General features: G+C 38.3%; 1 protein-coding gene across 1 annotated transcript in view; it reads left to right on the forward strand.

Annotated features, from left to right (window-relative positions):
• si:dkey-112m2.1 (transmembrane protein 132D) overlaps nucleotides 1-12,760 on the forward strand; it is a 219,941-nt gene extending 207,181 nt beyond the window's left edge. The window contains exons 7-9 of the mRNA XM_053478240.1: nucleotides 650-917; nucleotides 9,916-10,107; nucleotides 11,507-12,760. Coding sequence (XP_053334215.1) covers nucleotides 650-917; nucleotides 9,916-10,107; nucleotides 11,507-12,556 — 1,510 coding nt within the window. The 3' untranslated portion in view covers nucleotides 12,557-12,760. The remainder of the gene's footprint in view (nucleotides 1-649; nucleotides 918-9,915; nucleotides 10,108-11,506) is intronic.
• Nucleotides 12,761-21,674: the final 8,914 nt, after the last annotated feature.

Raw genomic sequence — 21,674 nt, forward strand, 5'->3', positions numbered from 1 at the left:
TAAATATTACAATATTTCTAATTAAATATCATGTAAAATGTAAAAACTACATTCCTTAAAAAAATTACTTGTTAAGATTTTTTATACTTGATGAGGTAAACATTTATACTCTTAAGGGGGTGTTCAACTTCGACACCCCCTTTTTTGTTGTTGTTGTTGTTGTTATCGTACCCACTAGCCTTGCTTTGATTGGCTGCTGGATTATGCATACATTTAAAGATTGTTGAACATTAATGATGTAGCTTGTTTAAAAAAGTGTTGCTAAAGTTAATAAAATATACGAGACAAAAAAGATTTTATTTTATTGCCTTTTGCATTGATTGCCGCACAAAATTTGGTGTGCAGGGCTTAGTGAATGTGATTTCCATCAGGGAAGAAAAACTCCATAGATGTTATAACCTCATCATTCAGTACATTTAGATTATAAGCTGACATCATTTTATTGTCACATAACGTTGTTGAACCTAGACCTGACCCTAGATCATAACGTTGCTCCCAGAGGTTTGTACAGTGGGCGCTATGCATCCCTTCATGCACTTTCCTTCATACTCTGGTATAGGGTCAACCTGAACTCAATGCACTGTTCACTGTTACAATTCCATTGGCTGACAGAAGAAAAAAATTCTAAAAGCCTGTCTCCTGTCCTTAGATCTGCAGATAATGATGAAGATGAAGGGAGCAGACGAGACCGAGGTTGTGGTCCACAGTACCAAAGCACCACTTTACGTGTCCTTACGCACTTTGAGGCAGAGCCAGGAGAGGGACGGAGCCAGCCAGATTTCCTGCTGGGCAGTGATTGGCAGGTGGACGTGACAGAGCTGGTGAAGGATTTATTGAAAGTGGAGGACTCAAGAGTGGCCAAAATAACAGATGGAACAACACTAACGGGGCTGGCTGTAGGAACCACCAAAGTTCAGGTGAGACAATGTTTATTTGCATATAGGCAAAATATAAAAGTAAAATATTTAAGATCTATGGTTTTATAGCTCAGAATTACTGTTGGTAGAAAAATTAAATATCATTTAATAGCTATTACTTATAGTATGTTCTGTAATTTGTTCAAAATACAGTTTAAAATCAACTGGACCCCCAAAAAATAAGACCCAAATAAGACAAATGAGCAGTGATTTACTTTTCTGACCAATAAAATTGTTTTACAAGTTATCAATGACAAATCCATTATCAATGCATTACCAATCCATTATTTAATACCATCCATATGAACCCTACTACAGTACAGACTATTAATTATACAAGAGTAGACATACAGTCTGTTAAAAGTTACAGGGTTTTGTAATAAATAAGCCTAGACTGATACTGTGAGAAAGATTTGCATCTTTAGAAAAACAGACAAAAGATACAATAACCTGGTTGCACAAATGTGTGTACCCTTTAAATAATACTTTTTAGAGCATCTTCATCTTCTTATACAGAACACAGGGTTTTTAATGTAGATAAGAATCTTTCAACTTGGCACATCTTGATTCGGCAGTTTCTTTCCACCTTCGGTGTTGAGCTCCACGTCTACCAAATGACAAGGGAATTTTCTGTGCATAGCCCTCTTCAAGTCGTTCCACAGTTTTTTCATAGGATTTAGATATAAGACTTGACATTGATCCTCTTCTGATGTCCTCCCTTTGTTAACTTGGATGAGTGGGTAATTATTATGCTAAAAGGTGAACGTTTTGTTCTTCATCTTCAGCTCTCTAACAGAGGCTTGTGGATTTTGTGCCAGGGCTGGATTTCTAATCAATTCTGAGATCTGAGAGAAAGAGCTGATCGTTATTTAGGGTGAATCAGAATCACTTAATTGATGATGTATATGCACAGTCATTAGTGCTCCATTCTAAAACAGTATGCACACCAGGTTAGTGTCGTTTTTTTTTTTTCTTGCTTCCCGAAACATATAAAAGTTTTTCATTTGAAATTGGTCAGTTCATTTGAAATCACTGTAAAGGTGGTAAAAACCTGAAAATGTTTTCTCTTGGCCAGTCTACTTGTAATAAGCTTTAATTTGGATGCTTTGTTGGTTCTTGGCAAACATCTGGAATCTGGAATGGCATGTTATCAAAAAGCACAAAAACGATGTTAAGTGCACAAACCTTTGGACATGCTGTGTGTTGTATGGAAAAATATCCATTGCAAACACAATTTGTGTTAGTAATATTTTCATTTCAAAATACATTTTACATTTTAGAGCTAAAATAATGAAAAAAAAGATGGGCAGTTTGTTACTTATGTTGCTGGTCTTTCGGCCGCTCCCGGCAAGGGGTCGCCACAGCGAAATATCCAGTCCGCACAACAACTTGGCACAGGCTCCCATTTATCCGGGCTTGGGACCGGCACTGCGTCCAGTGGCTGGGGGGTTTGGGCACTGGCTGGGAATCGAACCCAGGCCTTCCACATGGCAGACGTAACACCTACCACTGACCCACCAGTGCCCATGGGCAACTTGTTACTTATACATTTACATAAAAGAAAAATATGTATAAATCATTGAAAAAAGTTTCAGCTGCCTTGCATTTTTAATGCCATGTCTTTGAAGTAATTACTGATAATAATGCATGTTTAACTGCCTTCGTGAGCATGACATGCCGTCATTTCTACAAACACAGTTCTTCAGACGGAACTGCAGGCAGCAGCAAGCTGACTCTCTGATTCCTCTCCTGTCACTAGAGAGCATTTGTCTCCACTGTGGACAGATAAATATGTCCTCTTGCCTGCCAAAACAAACTTCATTTGTCATTTTCCTGGCACAGCAGCTGCAGGATACGCCATGGTGTGCAGACGGCAGACGGATGAGTTGCAGTTATTCTAGCACTTACTCTCGTTCAAGATGAAAAGATGTCGGTGACGTCTAAGCAGCACTTTACTGTTTGTCTGTCTGCATAAAGACAACTGGTCTGAAATGTGACATGTTCACGCGCACATGTGTGTGTGGGTGTTTTTGTGCATGTGTGTGTGTGCACTGTTCCACTGGCACAAGAAGTTGAAGCATCATTGATCCGCTTGCCAATCACTTTCTGAATGTGTATGTCTGCAGAATGTAGCACTTTTTGGCCTTGGCTGTGAATTGCCAGTAGAGAGGTGCAATATCCTTAAAAAGTACTCTTTGTGTCACTGACCTAGTATTAGAGCTAACAATTTTCTTCAATATCATGAGGCTATGTAACTCCTGTCACCATAAATTGTTAGCGCTGATGCAGAGTTGGATAAACATGACTATTAATTTACTCCTACACTGATTAGTTACAACATTAAAACCAATAACATCAAAAGCACATACTGTAGGTTTTGAGTTCCTCTTGAACCAATCAGAATCTGGGAAGTTTGGAGCCTGTGCGGTGACGGCTTTGGGCTCTTTTCTGGCTGGGCCCTATGTGCCACATGCTGTGGAGCACTGGGTGTTCTGGTTCTTCGGCAGTTTGTGCTGAATTAGATTTTGTCTGGGATCGGATCAGCCAGGCTGATCTTCTGGTATTGGGTCCTGTCACCATTTTACTGGTGAATAGGTGATCAATGTTATTCACTTCACCTGTCTGCGGTAATACCATCAGTTATGGCGGACCAGGGTACAGTATATTGACCCTTTTAAGTACATAATAAGTGATTTTTTTAATAGAGACACAGCCTTATCAGCGGCACTCTTTGTTTCACAGAAAACACCTTTATGAATAAAGTTATAAATTAACCAGTAATAAGTGCTGCACAAGTGCTTGGTCAGCAAGCACTTCCTCCAAACAGTGGGGGGAAAAAAGGGTTGTGGTAGATCATGTGCTACTTTATAAGCTGCTGAATAATGAAGATGGGAGCCATATTGATGAATTAAATCACATTTGCAGTGATTGATGAATTTCAACTAGTACTACCCATGCAGCAGTAATCAATAGACTCATATTACAGGTATTTCAGTGCTTGCTATATTTTCATTCATATATCATCAAATTCGTTTTTTTTTTAAACTGTGCCTCATTTTATGTCACTTGCTATTGAATTTTACCATTCCTTCTCACAATATGCTTCTTCAGTCTGTATTATTCTACCCAAATCAAAGGCAGTGGTCTATAAACTAATGAAAAATCCTGTCTTAGACATTTCTTCTCAAGAAAAATATCTGAGATGTTAATTACAAATGTGCTATTAATAATCAGATTAAGAAGCCTAGAAAATCAGCTTAAACAGCTATCTAATCTGACTCTATATATAAAAACCTTTGCAAACACAGATACTGATGTAACTCCTAGATATTTAGTCTTTTTTTTTTTTTTTTCAAAACTCATTTCCGACTAAAATGCCAGGTAAACCTAATAATTCTGAAGTCCTGTTCTTTGTTTCATCACAAGATATAAGGTGGGGGAAAGTGCTACATCTGACCAAAATCGTATCTGAAGGGCTAGGAGTGGCGTCTTATCCTAACTGATGTGGCATCTTCTGTTACGCTATGGGGGAAGATGCCAGTTTTGCCTGGTTCTTTCGATGACTGCATCTCACATTTGTTATCCATTTATCTAAATGACATTATATGGTTATTTAAATACTTGCCTAGACAAGTGTTTAAACAAATTTGGTGTTTTTGATATGATGTTCTTTTGAGGCATGTGCCATCTTTCCCCTTCTTATTTTATTAATGTTGGGCCTCTTCCTCTATGCTCACAACTACTGTAATTACACTGACAATTCTGGTGTATATGGCTTTGTGTTTTAATACGTTTAGTGGATTTACTGTATTGGTAGATATTCTAGATTCTTGTTGTTTTATCGTCCACTAAGTTCATTAGACTTGCTCTAAGTGATACATGTACTGCAGCCTGAAAGGAATATTGACAATACTGTTAGTTCACCCTGATGCTTTATTTAATAGCAAATTGCCTCTCCTGCTCCCTCTAATACTGTCTTGCTTGGTCTGAGGCTCCATCTTCAAACTGCAATGGGTGAAAATTAAAATCAGATAAAAACCCCCAGATGGTGGAGTTGGAGCTGGAGGGCTGTGTGGACGTAAATCACAGGCATCACTGATGCTCCCTAATAGATGAGTCCTTGAGCTGAGCACTTAGCAATGCTCAGAGCCTCTGACCAGCCACACTATTAACCTTCACCAGTGTTCACTGCTGCCTTCACTTCATTATAGACCATGACTAATTACACTAAACAATGCAGAGTTAATAGCAATGGCTGCTGAGGGCAATAAAAAAAAGACCTTCTTTTGCAGATAATATTTTTTAAATGTGATAAAACACATACTGTACAGAACACAGCATTGGAACTCACTGACCTGAGAGTGAGTAAGTCGTAGCCCAATGGTCTGCTGAGCATGCATGATTGACAGCCCTCTGTCTAAGACCCTAGTACACTGACCAGGCTAGCATGCATATCCATCCATTTATCCATCCATACTATATTGCCAAATGTATTCACTCTGAAGCACCTACTGTATGGGCATGCACACCGCTTCTACAGACATTTGTGAAAGAATGGGTCACTCTCAGGAGCCCAGTGAACTCCAGTATGGTACTGTCATTGGATGCCACCTGTGCAATAAGTCTAGTTGTGAAATTTCCTTGCTACTAAATATTCCACAGTTACCTGTTAGTGGTATTATAATAAAGTGGAAGCGATTGGGAATGACAGCAACTCAGCCATGAAGTGTGGTAGGCCGCATAAAGCAGCGGAGGCTGAGAAGCATAGTGCAGATTTAATAGCAGCAGACCCCCAAACTTAATGTGATCTTCTGATTAGTTCAAGAACAGTGCATAGAAAGCTTCTTAAAATGCAGCTGTACATTATAAGGGCTATGCAAAGCATCGAATGCGGTGGGGTAAAGCACGCCGCCACTGGACTCGTGGAGACGTGTTCTCTAGCGTGACAAATCATCAGCGAAAAATGATAATTCTCTGTCTGGCCATCCGATAGATGAGTCTGGGTTTGGCGGTTGCCAGGAGAATAAAACTTGTCTGACTGAATTATGCTTAGTGTAAAGTTTGGTTCAGGGGGGATTGTGATGCGGTGTTGTTTTTCCAGTGAAAGGAACTCTTAATGCTTCAACATACCAAGACATTTTGGGCAATTTCATGCTTCCAACTTTGTGGGAACAGTTTGGGGAGGACCAAAAAAGATCATAAAGGTCCATAAAAACATGGATGAGCGAGTTTGGTGTGGAAGAACTTGACTGGCCTGCACGGAGTCATGACCTCAACCTTTGGGAGTAATAAGAGCAGAGACTGCAAGCCAGGCCTACTCATACAAAATCAGTGTCTGACCTCACAAATGCGCTTCAGGAAGAATGGTCAAAAATTCCCATGATCTCACTCCTGAACCATATGCAAAGCCTTCTCAGAAGAGTTATAGCTGTTATAACTGCAAAGGGTGGACCAACATCATATTAAATCCTATGGATTAGGAATTGGATGTTACTCAAGTTCATATGCATGTGAAGGCAGACGAGCAAATACTTTTGGCAATATAGTGTATTTATCTAGTGGTCAAAGGTATTAAGACAAAAGCGAAATTTGACAATCAATAATGACAATCAATAATATTGATACACAATCAATAATTGATAATAAGAATAATTTTTTACTTAATGCAATGAAATTGCTATAACCCAATTAATATTTAAATGTGAAGTCCTATATTTTTCAAAACCTGCTGGATCTGGCTGGGGATAGAGTTAAAAATACATCTGCAGTACTCCGGTGTCACTCGTTCAATCCGTGCCTGCCTGATTGCTTCCTGAAGATCATGTACAAAAGACAATTTCTTGACTGCTACTGCCTTCTACACCTACTCATCCAGAAGATGAGTATAATTGTCACATTGCCTTTCACTCCTTTTTCTGTTAATTAATACAACTATTCAGCCAGATAGTCTAAAACTAAGGAGTGAAATTACTTGTTTTGTGCACATAATCTTAATGTTTAGAAAATATGACATGTGTTGTGTTAATACTTTTGGCCACCAGTGTAACTTCTGTACCTACAGTAAATATCTTATCTATCTTTATTTTTCAAAAATCATGATAAATCATGCTAAAAAATTTTTTTTTTTCAACTTTAACATGATATAAAACAAACAGTAGAAACTGTTTTTAGAAAAAGAAAAAAAAAAAGTCCCCTACTGTATCTGTACGGTTATGCAAATGTGTAACTTGTAACCTAAATTCAAAATTTAAAATAGACTGTGAGTTATAATATTCATCTATAATAAGAGTTTGGTCTTTTCCCACAGTGTATAATGATGTTCAGCATCAGGAATTAGGGTATTTATTTATTTTATTTATTCAATGCATATTTATTTATTTATTTGTTTATTTTTAGGGAATATATTTGTTCACAATGACACTTAATTTAGTGGCCTACAGCTAAATTTCATATTAATATCACTCACTCATCACTTACTTATTGTCTATACTGCTTTATCCTGTACACAGGGATTGTCACATAGCCATTGTAGCATGGTGGGGGCGCCTGGTGGGGTACACCCTGGATAGGGGGCCAATCCATCACAAACTCACACACTCATTCACACACTACGGGCAAATTAGAAACGCCAATCAACCTAATCTGCATGTCTTTGGACTGTGGAGGGAAACTGGAGTATACAGTATATGTTAATATAATATAATAGTAGAGCCATATATTAATAATAACTTAAGTTAAGATATTTAAAAAACATCCAGTACTGTGTTTGTTTGAATAAATGTCTATCCATCCATCCATTCATTCAGTTATCCAACTATCTAATCATAATTCCTCAATTCAGTCCTGTACAGTATGACTAATTTATGGAATTTGTTAGGGTTTTTGGCAGTGTGCTTATTGAGTAAGCTCTGTCTGTATGACTTGTATACATTCTGTGGAGAGTATGCAGTAGCAGTATGGTAAAGAATTAATGCAGTAGCAGTATGGTAAAGAAGTTGGACGACAAGTTATATTTATTTTTTATTTACAGTCATGCAGCTGGAGTAAAATGTAGACCTGGCGAGTAGTAGTGCTGAAGCTTGCAGACACTGTGAGTGTTGAAGAAAGTCGGAGGCGGTGTGAGCTGTGCGTGGCTCTGACAGAGACGAGGGGCACTCATTATGACAGAGGAACATACGAAAGTATGGAGGCACCTGGTGTTGCCTTAACTGATGTGAATGGAAAGGCTGCACATAACTTTGCATATCACAGCTGGTTCTGTGCTTTAAAATAAGGTGTTGGTTTGAGGGCATGGAGGAACTGTCACTCGCTCGCAGAACCCTAAGCTGCAGTTATTTTTGTCACAGTGCACCATGTCTTATGTAAAAATGTAAAGGCGTATTCAGACTGTATGAGTTTAGCATGAAGAGGTGATTTGGGTGATTAATGTTATTATGACAGGTGGGTCCCATCAGAATCTATTATATTAGTGGATATAATAGAGTATATTTATATTTTACATATATATATATATATATATATTTATACATATATATTATGCACTGCACATGCAAACAACTGGAGAGATTTTGACATTGTATTTTTATTTTTATTTTTTATTTTTTTGCTCTAAATGAACAGTAGAAATAACCTGTACACAAAATGCATCCTATCCTAACACGCCTGACACGTTGGTAAGATTTCATTAGATCCTGTGGGAAAAGAGGTGTTGTTTTTCAATATAAAACACAAAACATATACAGAAAATGCTTGCTTTTCTTTGTTCCATCAAATCCTAATTAAAAACCAATTGCTGGTCAACTTTCAAAATTAAAACAATTAAATATAGAATAAAATTAAAAGGGCATTGCAGAGAAGTGATGCTTTCTGGGGTTTAGGATAAGCTCACCAAATGGATGCATCCTACCCGTCCAGTAGAAGTCTTACATTTTTGGTTAAAATAAGTTTTCTGTACAGTAGGCCTTTATCTCTCATGATATATTCCAAGGCACATGGGGGAAACCTGCAAGTCTTAAGCCACCCTCGTTTCTTTATATTAAATTTAATGATGGAGATTAAATTAAAGAAATGGGTACAACTGTTTTACCTTTACAGGCTGCCAAGTGCCGAAATATGCAATTCAAAAATTGGTTGTTTTTATAACATCATCATCAGCAACCTCATTTCCTCGTCTGTTCCAACCACTCAGCATTCAGCATCACCAGTATGCTAATTACTGTACCAGCCTGATCATCCATCATCATCTATACCTGTTTCTCATTGGTTCATGTCATAATTTTTATGCTTTTTTATGCTTTTATGCTTTTTTTCATATGCCACTGTGTGACTTAACAAAAAAAAAAAAAATAATAAAATGTAAAAAATTTCTCTGAAACTAGTCAGGTACAGCGTCTGGACTCCAAAAAACTTGCCAAAAATGGCCTTCAGGAGGCCTGGAGAACTATTCCTCAAGATTACATAAAAAATACAAGAAAGTCTGGCCCTCTGGAAGCGAAATATAAAGAAATAAGGGGTGGCTCAAGACTTTTGCACAGTGCTGCTAATATCTTTTTTCACATGCCTATCATAAAGTTTAATTTATAAACTTGGCAAATTAAGATATTAACAACAATATTTAATAATAAAATTAGAACAATCAAAAATTATACATTTAATCTGATGACTGAGACAGCTCCTAAGTGACTAGCAGGCAGGTAGCGTTTACAGCATGGATTCAATAGATGAATCACATCCCAGCAGGCAATTTATTATTTCATGGATTTATATTTCATATTTCCAGACTGAGGTTTGCAGGATAACAGGGCACTAGTGTGCAGGGAATTGTTAAATTCGTTAACATGTGTATATCAAGGAGACACTCCCGTCTCCATTGATTAATAAAAATTATATTGATGTTTTCAGACCACATTGCTTAACCCAAGAAATTTAAACCGTGTCTCTAGTAGAGAAAGACCTCAGCCTGTGTGGGTTAGACTGTCTGCTCTCTCACTTCCTCCAGGTGATGTCCCCCCTGTCGGATGTGGTCCTGGCAGAGAGGACGGTGAAAATCCTAGATGATAAAGTGAGCATTACAGATCTGGGTGTGCAGCTGGTGTCGGGCCTCTTACTGTCATTGCAGCTCAGTCCTGGCAGCAACAGGGCCATCGCGGCCACAGCCACCACCCAGGACACCATGCACAACCCCAAACAGGTACACTTCATTTGTTGTTAAGAAAACTCACAGAATTTTTAATCTGCAGAACACACAGATATAACCTTGCACACTACATCCTTGCTTTGAACTATTCTATCCTTTTTAGGCTCCAAAAATTGGCTTGCCTTATTCTTATGGCCATCATTATAATAATCACAATTGCAACAGGTACAAGGCACTGCACAGAGAACAGCAGACTGATGAGCGGCTATGGTTTTGTTATCACCAAGCTGTGAAACTGGAATTCATACCTCCTGCTCGTTAACGCTAGTCATGTTGGAACCATCATGATTTGGTCTGCCTTGGACAGTCCTGTGTGTCAGCGGGAGTCTTCTCTCTCCTCCAGCTTGATAGATATTAAATGAGCCAGGAGACATGATTTCCTGCTGATTGCAGGAGTGTTATGCAGCCAAAACACTCAACTAGTTTAAAACATTGAAGTCTGCTAAACTGTCTGTGAATTTTTATAGGTGAAGTTTTGATCATTTGTGTTTCCCAAGCTGAAAATATCACTAAAGATGAAGTGAGATTTGCTTTCATTGAATTTACATCAGATCTGGCTGGCCGTATATATATATATATATAAGAAGATTTGGACACAACTTCTTATTCAATGTTTTTTTTTTAACATTGTATAGTAATACTGAAGACATTGAAATAGTGACAGAACAAATATAACATTTTGTAGTCATACAAAAATGTGTTAAATAACCCAGATTATGTCATAATTTCGATTTGTTAAAGTAGCCAACTTTTGCTTTGATGACAGTTTTGTGCCATCTTGGCCTCTTAAAGGTGTTCCCAGAGGTGTTGAGTACTTTTGGACTGCTTTTTGACTAATCAGATGTTTTTTTTTTCTCTTTACCTAACTGAGAGTTTCTTGCCAGAATATGGCTTTGCACAATAGTTGTAGTAGCGCTAACAGGGCTATAGCCTCGGTAATAATCTAAAATATGAAACATGTTCTTGGTTGTTTGACACTTTATTTGTTTGCTAATTAATTCCCCATGTGTTCTTTAATAGTTTGAATGTCTTACGTATTAATGTACAATAAAAATAACAATTCAAAATAATAAAGTAAAACCACTGAAGGAGAAGTTCTGTCCAAACTCACCCAAAATACATCTGTAGACTTTTTTTATGTATAGTTTTAAAAGTGATTTTCATATAAACAAGGCTTTGTGAGATTACTGTAACTTTCTAGTTTCACTTTGCCTCACGAATTGTTCACGAATAGTGAAGCTTTCCCTACTGCTCATTTACAATATACTTTTGTCATTTTCCCTCCATTATCCTATTTAAATGATTAGGTGAAAGAGTTCAGTACCCTCTACTGCTGAAGAAATCACACTTTCTTGTGGCAACATCTAGTTTAATATTGTCTGTTTTTTTGCAGGAGTCCCTTGTTAGTGCTTGGCTGCACTTTAGTGATGGCTCTGTGACACCTCTTGATCTCTATGACCCTGCACACTTCGTGCTGACAGCCACATCCTTGAATGAGCAGGTGGTCACAGTTCAGAAGGCCACGTGGTGGAGATCGCCAGTGGTGGTGGTGAAAGGTGAGGGTCAGGGCACGCTGCTGCGCGTAGAGATGTCTGGAGCCGATTCATGCCAGAAAAGCAAGCGGCGTAACATTCTGGCTTCGGTAAGCGCCAATGTTCGTGTCAAGTTTAGCCGTAGCGAAGATGGTGACAACAGGAGGCACAGGACCAATTCCTCATATAATAGAGACACTATTTCAGAGGCAGGAATGGTCAACAAAGGAGCCACAACCATAAAAACAGGTGTTACTTTTGGAGATAAGCACCCAATCGGAGAAATTCCTGCAGATTTTTCGAATTTCCCAGCACAGGGCGAACTTCCTCATGGACGTACCACAGAGGAGGAGTTGCTTCAAGCCCGACGTGGCCTGACTGACCTTGAAATTGGCATGTATGCCCTACTGGGAGTCTTTTGCCTGGCCATTCTGGTGTTTCTCATTAATTGTGTGTCCTATGCCCTCCAGTATCAAAACAAACAGCTACCCCTGGAGGGTCAGGAGAGCATGGCGCATGCTCATGACTGGGTGTGGTTGGGACATGAAGGGGAGCTGATGGAGAACCATTCTGGTTTGTGCCTACAGCAGGATGAGATGAGTGCTACTGTGGACTCCGGTTTGGGATTAGAGGAGGCCAGTCAACTTCTCAATGGACTTTTGGGACAGAAAAATGCACAAAATCAAGGAGCACGCGAGCAAAGGAGCGCCACAGGAAACTCACCCACTACTAAGAGGAAACGGGTCAAATTCACCACCTTCAGCCACTCCAAGCCAAGCAGTGACAGTCCACTGAGCGTTGGGAAAAACGATATCCAGTGGGTTTGCCCAGACATCGAGCTTGGGGACTCCATAGAGCTCCGAAACTACATGGAAAGGCTGAATGAGAACGCCATGAAGAATGTCGCATAGCACTTCTTGATTCTAGCACTCGGCTATGTGTTTTGGAGCAGAGTGTAGCTTCACCCATATGCCTTCAGGGTAAAGGAGTGGGGTGCCGACCGGCTCACATCTCACTATGAAAAGACAGGCCATTCATCAGGTCTTGTTTCCATGGCAACTGTCATAAGGTGTTCATCATTAGGATTGAAGGCCAACAGGAATGATTGTGAAACTGCAGAGAACTATATATATATATATATATATATATATATATATATATATATATACATATACACATATACATTTTTCCTGTATTAAAAATAATTTTTTGGCATTCCTTAATTCTTTGACGTATTGTTTTTTTATATATTGTGAATATTAAGAATTCATGTGCACACATATCAAGGACTGACTCAGAAGAATACATAAATCAACCTACTTGTATATAGAGAGGACAATTTGCCGGTTGGATGAGTTGAGAACTTTTTAAAGTAAGGTTTTACATATTTTTATACATTCTTGTTCCTGTAAATGTTGTAGCTCATCAATGTTTTGTCCAAAAAGGCCCATACTTTGGTTTAAAGTTGCTGTAAGCAACTTTTTTTTTCTTAAGAAATAACTGTCAAAAATGGATGCCTCAAAAAAAAAGTTTTAAAAATGAAACAGCAGCCAGTTTTCTGAGGAGAGGCACTCTTTATTGCTTTTATATTTGCACATATCTACTGTAGGTGGCCAATGAAAAGGTTCCCTATTAAGAAGAATGCTCTATAAACTGCAAGCTTATTGCAAGTGAGGGAGTAGTAGGAGAAATAGGATTGCAGCTGAATTTAAGTATTTCATGGAACTGATAGTACAGAGACACAGTCTTAAAATTCCACCGTCACTATTGCCTTACATTTTAAAAAGAAAAAACTAAACAAAACAGGCACTTATGGTAGTTCTGCACTGTAAAATTTATGACATCATCTGTACCGTACAAAATAACACAATGAAACACAGTCTAAATGATGGTCTAACTTTTTAATTTGGCAGTTTGTTCAAATACAAAGCTAGCTAGCCTGTTTAAGTTCAGACACGTTAATGCAATGCTAGCTTTATTTAATATTCCATCTCATTAAGCTGTTATAGTAGATACTTCGTTGTTTATGTTTAAATAAAATGTTTTTATGATGTCAAGGCAGACCATCACATACTGTACATCATGATGGTGTTTTAAATTTTTGGTCCAACCAGATAATGCAGCTCTCACAAAAATTCTGACGTGGAATGAATGCACTGCTGTTTTTCATTCATATTTACTCACCATCAATCCAGTGCAATTTTTTTAGAAGGTACAAGCTTGGATACTGGACATGAAGTGGATTTAAACTGTGGATACATTTGATTAGCAAGACATGGTAGCAACTTTTACAGTGGTTTTAATGAGCAGATGTGTCTAATTTGGGACCTTTGCCACCAATAATGTGAATATGTACATAAACCAGGGGACTATTGAGAGACTATTATAATGGAAGCATGGCTGCTGTGGGACTGTCAGCACTCTGTGACAACAGCAACGGCTACCGTACAAGTCGACCAGGAGGCAATCACTCAAACAGTAACTGTTGTCGATTTTGTTCCTTTTTTAATCTCCACACTGAAAAAATAGAAAAACAAAAAGTACATAATGAGGATGAATACAGGTCTCTAAACACACTGGAAATCTTAAACAAATCCATAATTAATGCAGTTCAAATTAGCTGCAGGTAATTGGATCTTAAAGAGTGGTTTTGAATGTAATCCTCAGGTAATGCTGGCCCTGAGAGGCACAAACACAAACTGATTGAAATGCTTATAAATAATTTAACATTCTAATCATTTCTCCAGAATCGATTCTGAATGACACTGTGTTTGGCTTGGTTTTATTTTTCACTCTTGTCTCTCTAATGAATGTGCAGATTAAACATTATTCTGTCACACAAACGCCCGTGTGATTTTTGCTTCTCTTTTATCCTTAAAGCATTTTCATTTATAAAATTGTGTTTTCCTCATCTATGTGATTTGCCTTTAAATCAACATGATGGCAAAATGTGAAACAAACAGGCAGTGGGTTTTAGGTTGCAGCATTTTCTTTTTTTAACAGATCTGAGCTGCAAGGCACACTAAATCAAAGGACAGAGATGTACTGTAGTACTGTGGAAATGATTTGGACTAAAAACCAGACAAAGCAAAAACAAAAAAATCCTGGATTCCATACACAATGTACTGTACATTTCAACAGTAAACTGTCTAATAATCTAGTTAGGACTGTCTCCATGTTGTCAAGGCTCAGTTAACTTTCCTGATCTTTACATAAACGTGATACTTGTCTACCTTTTATGATCCCCATGTTTCTGACCAGTAAAAGAAATAGTTTTGTAAAAAAAAAAATATTTTATCACATAAAATTCTGTATTTATCTGATTTTTTTTGCTTTTTGCCATTTTATGTCCAATGTAAAAACAAAACAAACAGCAAACAATTGATGTTATAATTCAGACTCAGAATTAGATGACAAAGTGTCAAATTAAATAAAAGAACTCAATAACACTTTTTCAAATAGCTACTCACCATAAATAAATCTTGACACAATTTTAATCTAAGATCACCATTTATACCCATGTTGAAGTTTACAAATTGACTTTGGTAAATATTAGTCTTGATTAGTTCGCTAAATTGTTAGCTATGTTGAATTTTATTAGAGTTTTAACGTAAAGTCATAGGACCCATAGTGTTAACTTGTGTTGAAACCCTTATGAAGGTGCTGTGCTTGACCATGTTTCATGAAGTGGAAGCTATCTTGAAGTAAGTAACAAAGCAAGTTGCAAGCAAGTAATAAAACTAATTGCCTTTAGATAGCATGCTACTGAGCCATATGCTTACTAGCGATAGTACCCTCCGTTCACAGGTAGTTTATAGAGAAGTGTTAAAAATGTATGTGGTTATTTAAGTGTTAAGACTTATGTGGTAAGTGTTATTTCCTAATTGTATCTAAAAAAAAAACTATTAGTTCTGCTTTAACCCCTACTTTAGCAGTAAGCTGCTAAACTACTACTTTTCGGAATTTTCTTGAAGCAACTGCTTTTTTTTTTTTTTTTTGCATGGTCGACCCTTCAAAACATCGACATGGGAAGAATTCCGCTTTCATATATCCAGACATTCCATCATCGATCGCCCCAGTGCCATACAGCACAGAGCTCCCTGTGCCTACTCCTCCAAAAAGAGATCACTGTCTTCAGAAGAGAGCAACAGTTCAGAGTAGGATGAAGAAATTGTTGATCCAGATTACAGAGATGCTGTAGAAGGGAGAAACCAATACTACTCTAACCAGAAAGGCCTCAACCAGTTGGTCTCACAGTCCAAAGCCAAGATTTTTATGTTAAGGCTAAAGTAGTGGAACTTGCTAGATGAAACTGTGCATGTAGCAGATCAGAGAAAATGTCACAAGTATTTTTTAAACTGCATAAAGTGAGCCAGTGGAAGAGATGGATACATATAGTATGCCTGTTATGAAGAGGAACAGCTTTGATAAATTGTCAGTGAAGAAGCGCCACTCACTGAAGTTACAGGAAATTCCAATTGCTTTCAACAGCCCAGTCACATCGTTGCAGAAGCAAAACTCATTTTGACGGCTGAAGAATCTTAAAGAGAAATACAATACAGCAGTGTTCAAACCTTGTTCTTCAAACTTCAAAAAGGTGGTATCCCTAATGGGTCTCCAAGGCGCCTTCACCAAGTATCTATTCTATATTTGCCAATGGGACAGCAGGGATGCTGTGGCACCCTACCACAGGCGAGACTGGCCAGAACAAACTGTGTTCGTTGGGCAGAAACAATGTTAAATGGAAGCCACTGATAAACCCACGATAAGTATTGTTTAATAAAATTGGGCTCGATAAAACAGTTTATTAGAGCAAGAAAAATAAACATACAATGATCTGTTCACACACCTTTAAAAATTAAGTTATATATAAGTTATAAACTGTACCTTTTTTTTTCGTGACGATTTGGAAAATTTGTAGATGCATTAAGGTCGCTTTCTGCGTCTTTTGCATACTCTGTGCCTTTATAGAAAACTATCGCATTGATTGGCTTGTGTGGAACGTACAGCCACGCCCACTTCAAGGGCAAATGCTTTATATATTCTTCCAAAAAAGCATTGGCTGCTGTGACGTTATCTGGCACAAAACTGCTGCATAATGTCCATTCTACTCAACATTGTGATTTCATTTATTCTAATTTAACTTTAGGCAAATACCAAAGGACTGGCAAAGTTGACTTTAATTCTGTCCAGCCTGTTTTGCTATTTACAAAGCAGCGTTTGTAAGCTGAGCTAAAGGTCTTCTTCTTTGTCTTTCGGCTGTTCCCTTTCAGGGGTCGCCACAGCGAATCATCTGCCTCCATCTAACCCTATCCTCCGCATCCTCTTCTCTCACACCAACTAACTTCATGTCCTCTCTCACTGCATCCAGAAATCTCCTCTTTGGTCTTCCTCTAGTCCTCCTGCCTAGCAGTTCAAACCTCAGCATCCTTCTACCGATATATGTCCAAACCACCTCAATCTGGCCTCTCTGACTTTATCTCCAAAACATCTAACGTGGGTTGTCCCTCTGATAAACTCATTCTTGATCCTATCCATCTTTGTCACTCCCAAGAAGAACCTCAACATCTTCAGCTCTGCTACCTCCAACTCTGCCTCCTGTCTTTTCTTCAGCGCCACTGTCTCTAAGCCGTAGAGCATCGCTGGTCTCACCACTGTCCTGTACACCTTTTCTTTCATTCTTGCTGATTGTAAGCTAAGCTAAAAAAAAATTTTATTTTAGATTTGTATAGGGCAGGCCTACAGTTTACAGCCTACGCTAAATAAATTGTTTTTACGTTCGCTGTGCAAAAAAAGAATTCTAAAACATCATTTTAGCAGCCTGACCTTTTTTTCTTTTAATGATGTAAATTCTCGACCTCAATGTCTCCCGCACCTCGTCTTCCATCTTCACTTTTATTTCTTTGTTTTTGTTGTGACTAGCAGCGGTATCTGCTTGGCGCTTTCGTGACTTGTCACGTGACGTAACCTTATCAAAGAACTTAAATATGAAAATAGATATTCCCAAATATTTAATATGGGCTATAGGGAATTGCACGCAACATACATGGATTTTTTTATTTAATTTTGTTTTTAATGACCCGCCCCGCAAATAAAGTGACAATTTCTTTACCCGCCCCAACCCGACCGGGTCCGCAGGTTACCAGACGACCCGCGCATCACTAACACACACACACACACAAACACTGCTCGGTCGTGATTCTTTTTAAATATAAAGTGCAGGTTAATTCGCTTTATTTTTACTTTACAGCAGTAATTCCGTTAGTGTGTTCTTAAAAATTAAGTGTGTTTTTGAGTGTTTTGGAATACGAGCCGCTCCCAGAATGAATTATCCAAGGTTCCACTATATCTATTTGGCAGATGTAAAGCATACATGTCTATATTTTTTGTGTTAGTCCATTTTTATTTTATTTGAGTATTATTATAACAGCTCAAGGAGCAACATGTTTGTGCACTTTCTAAAGATTTTAGTTCTGTTTTTGAATAAAGGGTTGGAAATGAATGCTTTTCTTGGGTTGATTAATCGATTAATCGAAGGAAAAAAAAATATTCGTTAGTTGCAGCCCTAATTTAAAGAGTAACTTCTGACCAATGTACAAACAAAACCTTTTTGTTACTTACTGTATGTAGCTTAAAAAACATCAAAACAAAAAAATTCCTAAACTGCTCTAGATTTCAGAGCTTAAATACAAAACATTATCCAAGCTTGCCAAATAGCCTAAAAAACAGAACAGCTTATCATTGAAATGTTCACACTGTGAATCATGGTAATGGCAGCAGCATGCTATGGGACTGCTTCTCTTCAGCTGGGGCTAGTAAAGGTAAAGGGAATCATGGATGGCTTCAAACAGCAATCTGCTTTGGCACAAAGCCTGCAGGTCTGCTTTAGTCAACTGACAAAGAAAATGGTTTCTTTTAGCATGAACCAAGTTAACAAAGGAAATGTTTTAAAAGAATATTAGTGGTTTGGAATGGCCCAAGATCTACAGTATAGTCTAATGAAATTCTGTGGCTTAACTTGGCTCGTGCACTAAAGATACTCTTACAGTTTGATAGATCTGGGACATTTTTTTTGTCAACAAAAATTATTGAAACAAGATGTGCAAGTCTCTTTTTCAAAAAGAACTGTATTAGAAGCAAACAATGCTTTGCCAGCATATAAGTGGCTAGTCAAGGACTTCATCATCTCTTCACTACTGGACCCACTGCTGTTTGCATACCGCCCAAACCGTTCCAGAGACGATGCAATCTCACATCTCCTCCACACATCACTCACTCACCTGGACACAGGGAAAGGGAAAATGCTCTTCATCGACTAAAGCTCTGCATTTAATACCATAATTCCCCCCACACTCACCACCAAGCTGGAGCACCTGGGACTCAGCTCATCTCTGTGTCAGTGGATCTCCAAGTTCCTAACTGGCAGACCACAAGCAGTAGAGATGGGCGGACATGTCTCAGCCTCCCTTACTCTCAGCACTGGAGCCCCCCAGGGTTGTGTTCTGAGCCCCCTGCTGTACTCATTGTACACCTATGACTACATAGCCACTATGAACTCCACCACCATCATTTAGTTTGCTTACGACACTGTCGTGGTGGGCCTGATCTCTGACGACGACGAGACGGCCTACCTGGAGGAGATTGGAAATCTGGAGAACTGGTGCCAGAAGAACAATCTCCTCCTGAACGTCAGCAAGACAAAGAAGTTAATAGTGGACTTTAGCACAAAACAGAAGAGGAACTGTGAATCATGTCAATCACATCAACACCGTGGTGAAAAAGGCCCAGCAGCGCCTCTACCATTCCAAGCGCTTGAGAGACTTTAGACTGCCCTCCAAGGTGCTCAGGAACTTTTACTCCTGCACCATAGAGAGCATCCTAACGGGAAACATCTTACCTGGTTTGCGAACAGCACCATGCAGGACAGACGAGCTCTACAGAGGGTCGTGTGTTCGGCTGAGCGCACCATCCGCACCGAGCTCACTGATCTGCACTCGATCTACAGCACGCGGTGCTGGACCAAGGCCAGGAAGATTGTGAAGGACCTCAGCCATCCCAACAATGGACTTTTCTCTCTGTTGCGGTTAGAAATTGCTTCCGCTCCCTGAATGCCAACACAGAGAGACTGAGAAAGAGCTTCTTCCCGCAGGCGATACGGTCTTTCAACCAAATTAACACACAAGACTAATCATCCTCCGCGTTTTTGCAACATTGCACTGAAATGGACACTTATGGACATTATTTATCTGTGCACACACCCCAACGCACTGTAGACCGGACAATCATGGACATAGCACATGTGCACACACATTGCACATTTGCACACATATTGCACATTTGCACAAACAATGCTCAATTACACACTTCTGGACATTTTTCATTCATTCCACGTATTATTTGCATTTAAATACATTTTTGTCTCAAACAAACAGGTTTATATTTCTTATATATTTTGAAAACTTGTATATTTTGTTCTACTTTCTTATAGTTTTGATATTTATTTATTTATTTATTGCCACTTTTCTATTTTCTATTTCTCGTTCTTGTTTCTTGTTAATTTTTTTTTTTTTTGAGGTCACGGGCGGTTCACTGCATATCGTCCTGTGTATGACTGTGTATGTGACAAATAAAATTTAAATTTAAATTTTAAAGTTAAGAGTTGAGACCACATGCAAACAACGAAACAAATACTTTAAGAATAAAACAAAACCTTTTGTTCCTGATTTTTTCTTTTAACTTGGATTTTGTTTACCTTAAAAATTTTTTTTTTAAACGGTGATGAAGTTTATCTACATCTTTAAAAAAGGAACTTTAAGACAAAAATTATAGGGAAAAATATTTATACTCAACAAAAAAAGAAACGTCCTCTGACTTTCAACTGTTTTTACTTTCAGTAAACTTAATGTGTAAATATTTGTATGAACACTAAAAGAGTCAACACCATAAGACATAAACTAAAATTGTTTCACAATGTGTCCCTGAATGAAGGGAGGCTCAAAATCAAAAGTACCAGTCAGTATCTGGTGTGGCCACCAGCTGCTTGAAGTACTGCAGTGCATCTCCTCCTCATGGACTGCCTATTGCGGACAGTCTGAGCACTGATGGAGGTTGATGATTTAGTGTCCTGCGTTTTTAGAACTGTGCATGTTAATTAATTGATTATGGTTCATTGAACATGCATGGAAAACATTGTTTAAACTCTTTACAATGAAGATCTGTAAAGTTATTTGGATTTTTACAGCATTATTGTTGAAACACACAATCCTGAAAAAGGGATCTTTCTTTGTTTTGCTGAGTATATAATATGGGTTAGAGGGTATTGACTTTTAGGGGGTCATTTGGTACAAAAAATTTCAAAACATACATGTTTTGTATATGAGGCAGAGCTAGAGGTGGCAGAGCTGAAGATGTTGAGGTTCTCTTTGGGAGTCACAAGGATAGATAGGATCAAAAAGAAGAGTTCATCAGAGGGACAACCCACGTTAGATGTTTTGGAGATAAAGTCAGAGAGGCCAGATTGAGGTGGTTTAGGCATGTTCAGAGAAGAGATGGTGAATATATCGGTAGAAGGATGCTGAGGTTGGAACTGCCAGGCAGGAGGTCTAGAGGAAGACCAAAGAGGAGATTTATGGATGCAGTGAGAGAGGACATGAAGTTAGTTGGTGTGAGAGAAGAGGATGCAGAGGATAGGGTTAGATGGAGGCAGATGATTCGCTGTGGCGACCCCTGAAAGGGAACAGCCGAAAGACAAAGAAGAAGAAGTAGAAGAAGTATGTACATTTTTCTACATTCTTATGTGTAGTGACAAGTTTGAAAGAAGAAGACAAGAATGCAGAACTGCAGTCCTGTCATGCAGTGTACTTTCTAAATATTTTATTTGTTTATTGTTTATTTATATTGTTTATTTAAGCCAAAGTGAGTAAGGGAGTAGCAAAAAAAAGTAACATGAAAAGTGTTCTTCATGAATCATGATCTCTACACAGAAGCTGTAGTGCTAAATCATGACTTGAGAAAGTGGCCCACGCTGTG

Source organism: Clarias gariepinus, chromosome 19, assembly GCF_024256425.1.
Source record: "Clarias gariepinus isolate MV-2021 ecotype Netherlands chromosome 19, CGAR_prim_01v2, whole genome shotgun sequence".
Lineage (NCBI taxonomy): Eukaryota > Metazoa > Chordata > Actinopteri > Siluriformes > Clariidae > Clarias > Clarias gariepinus.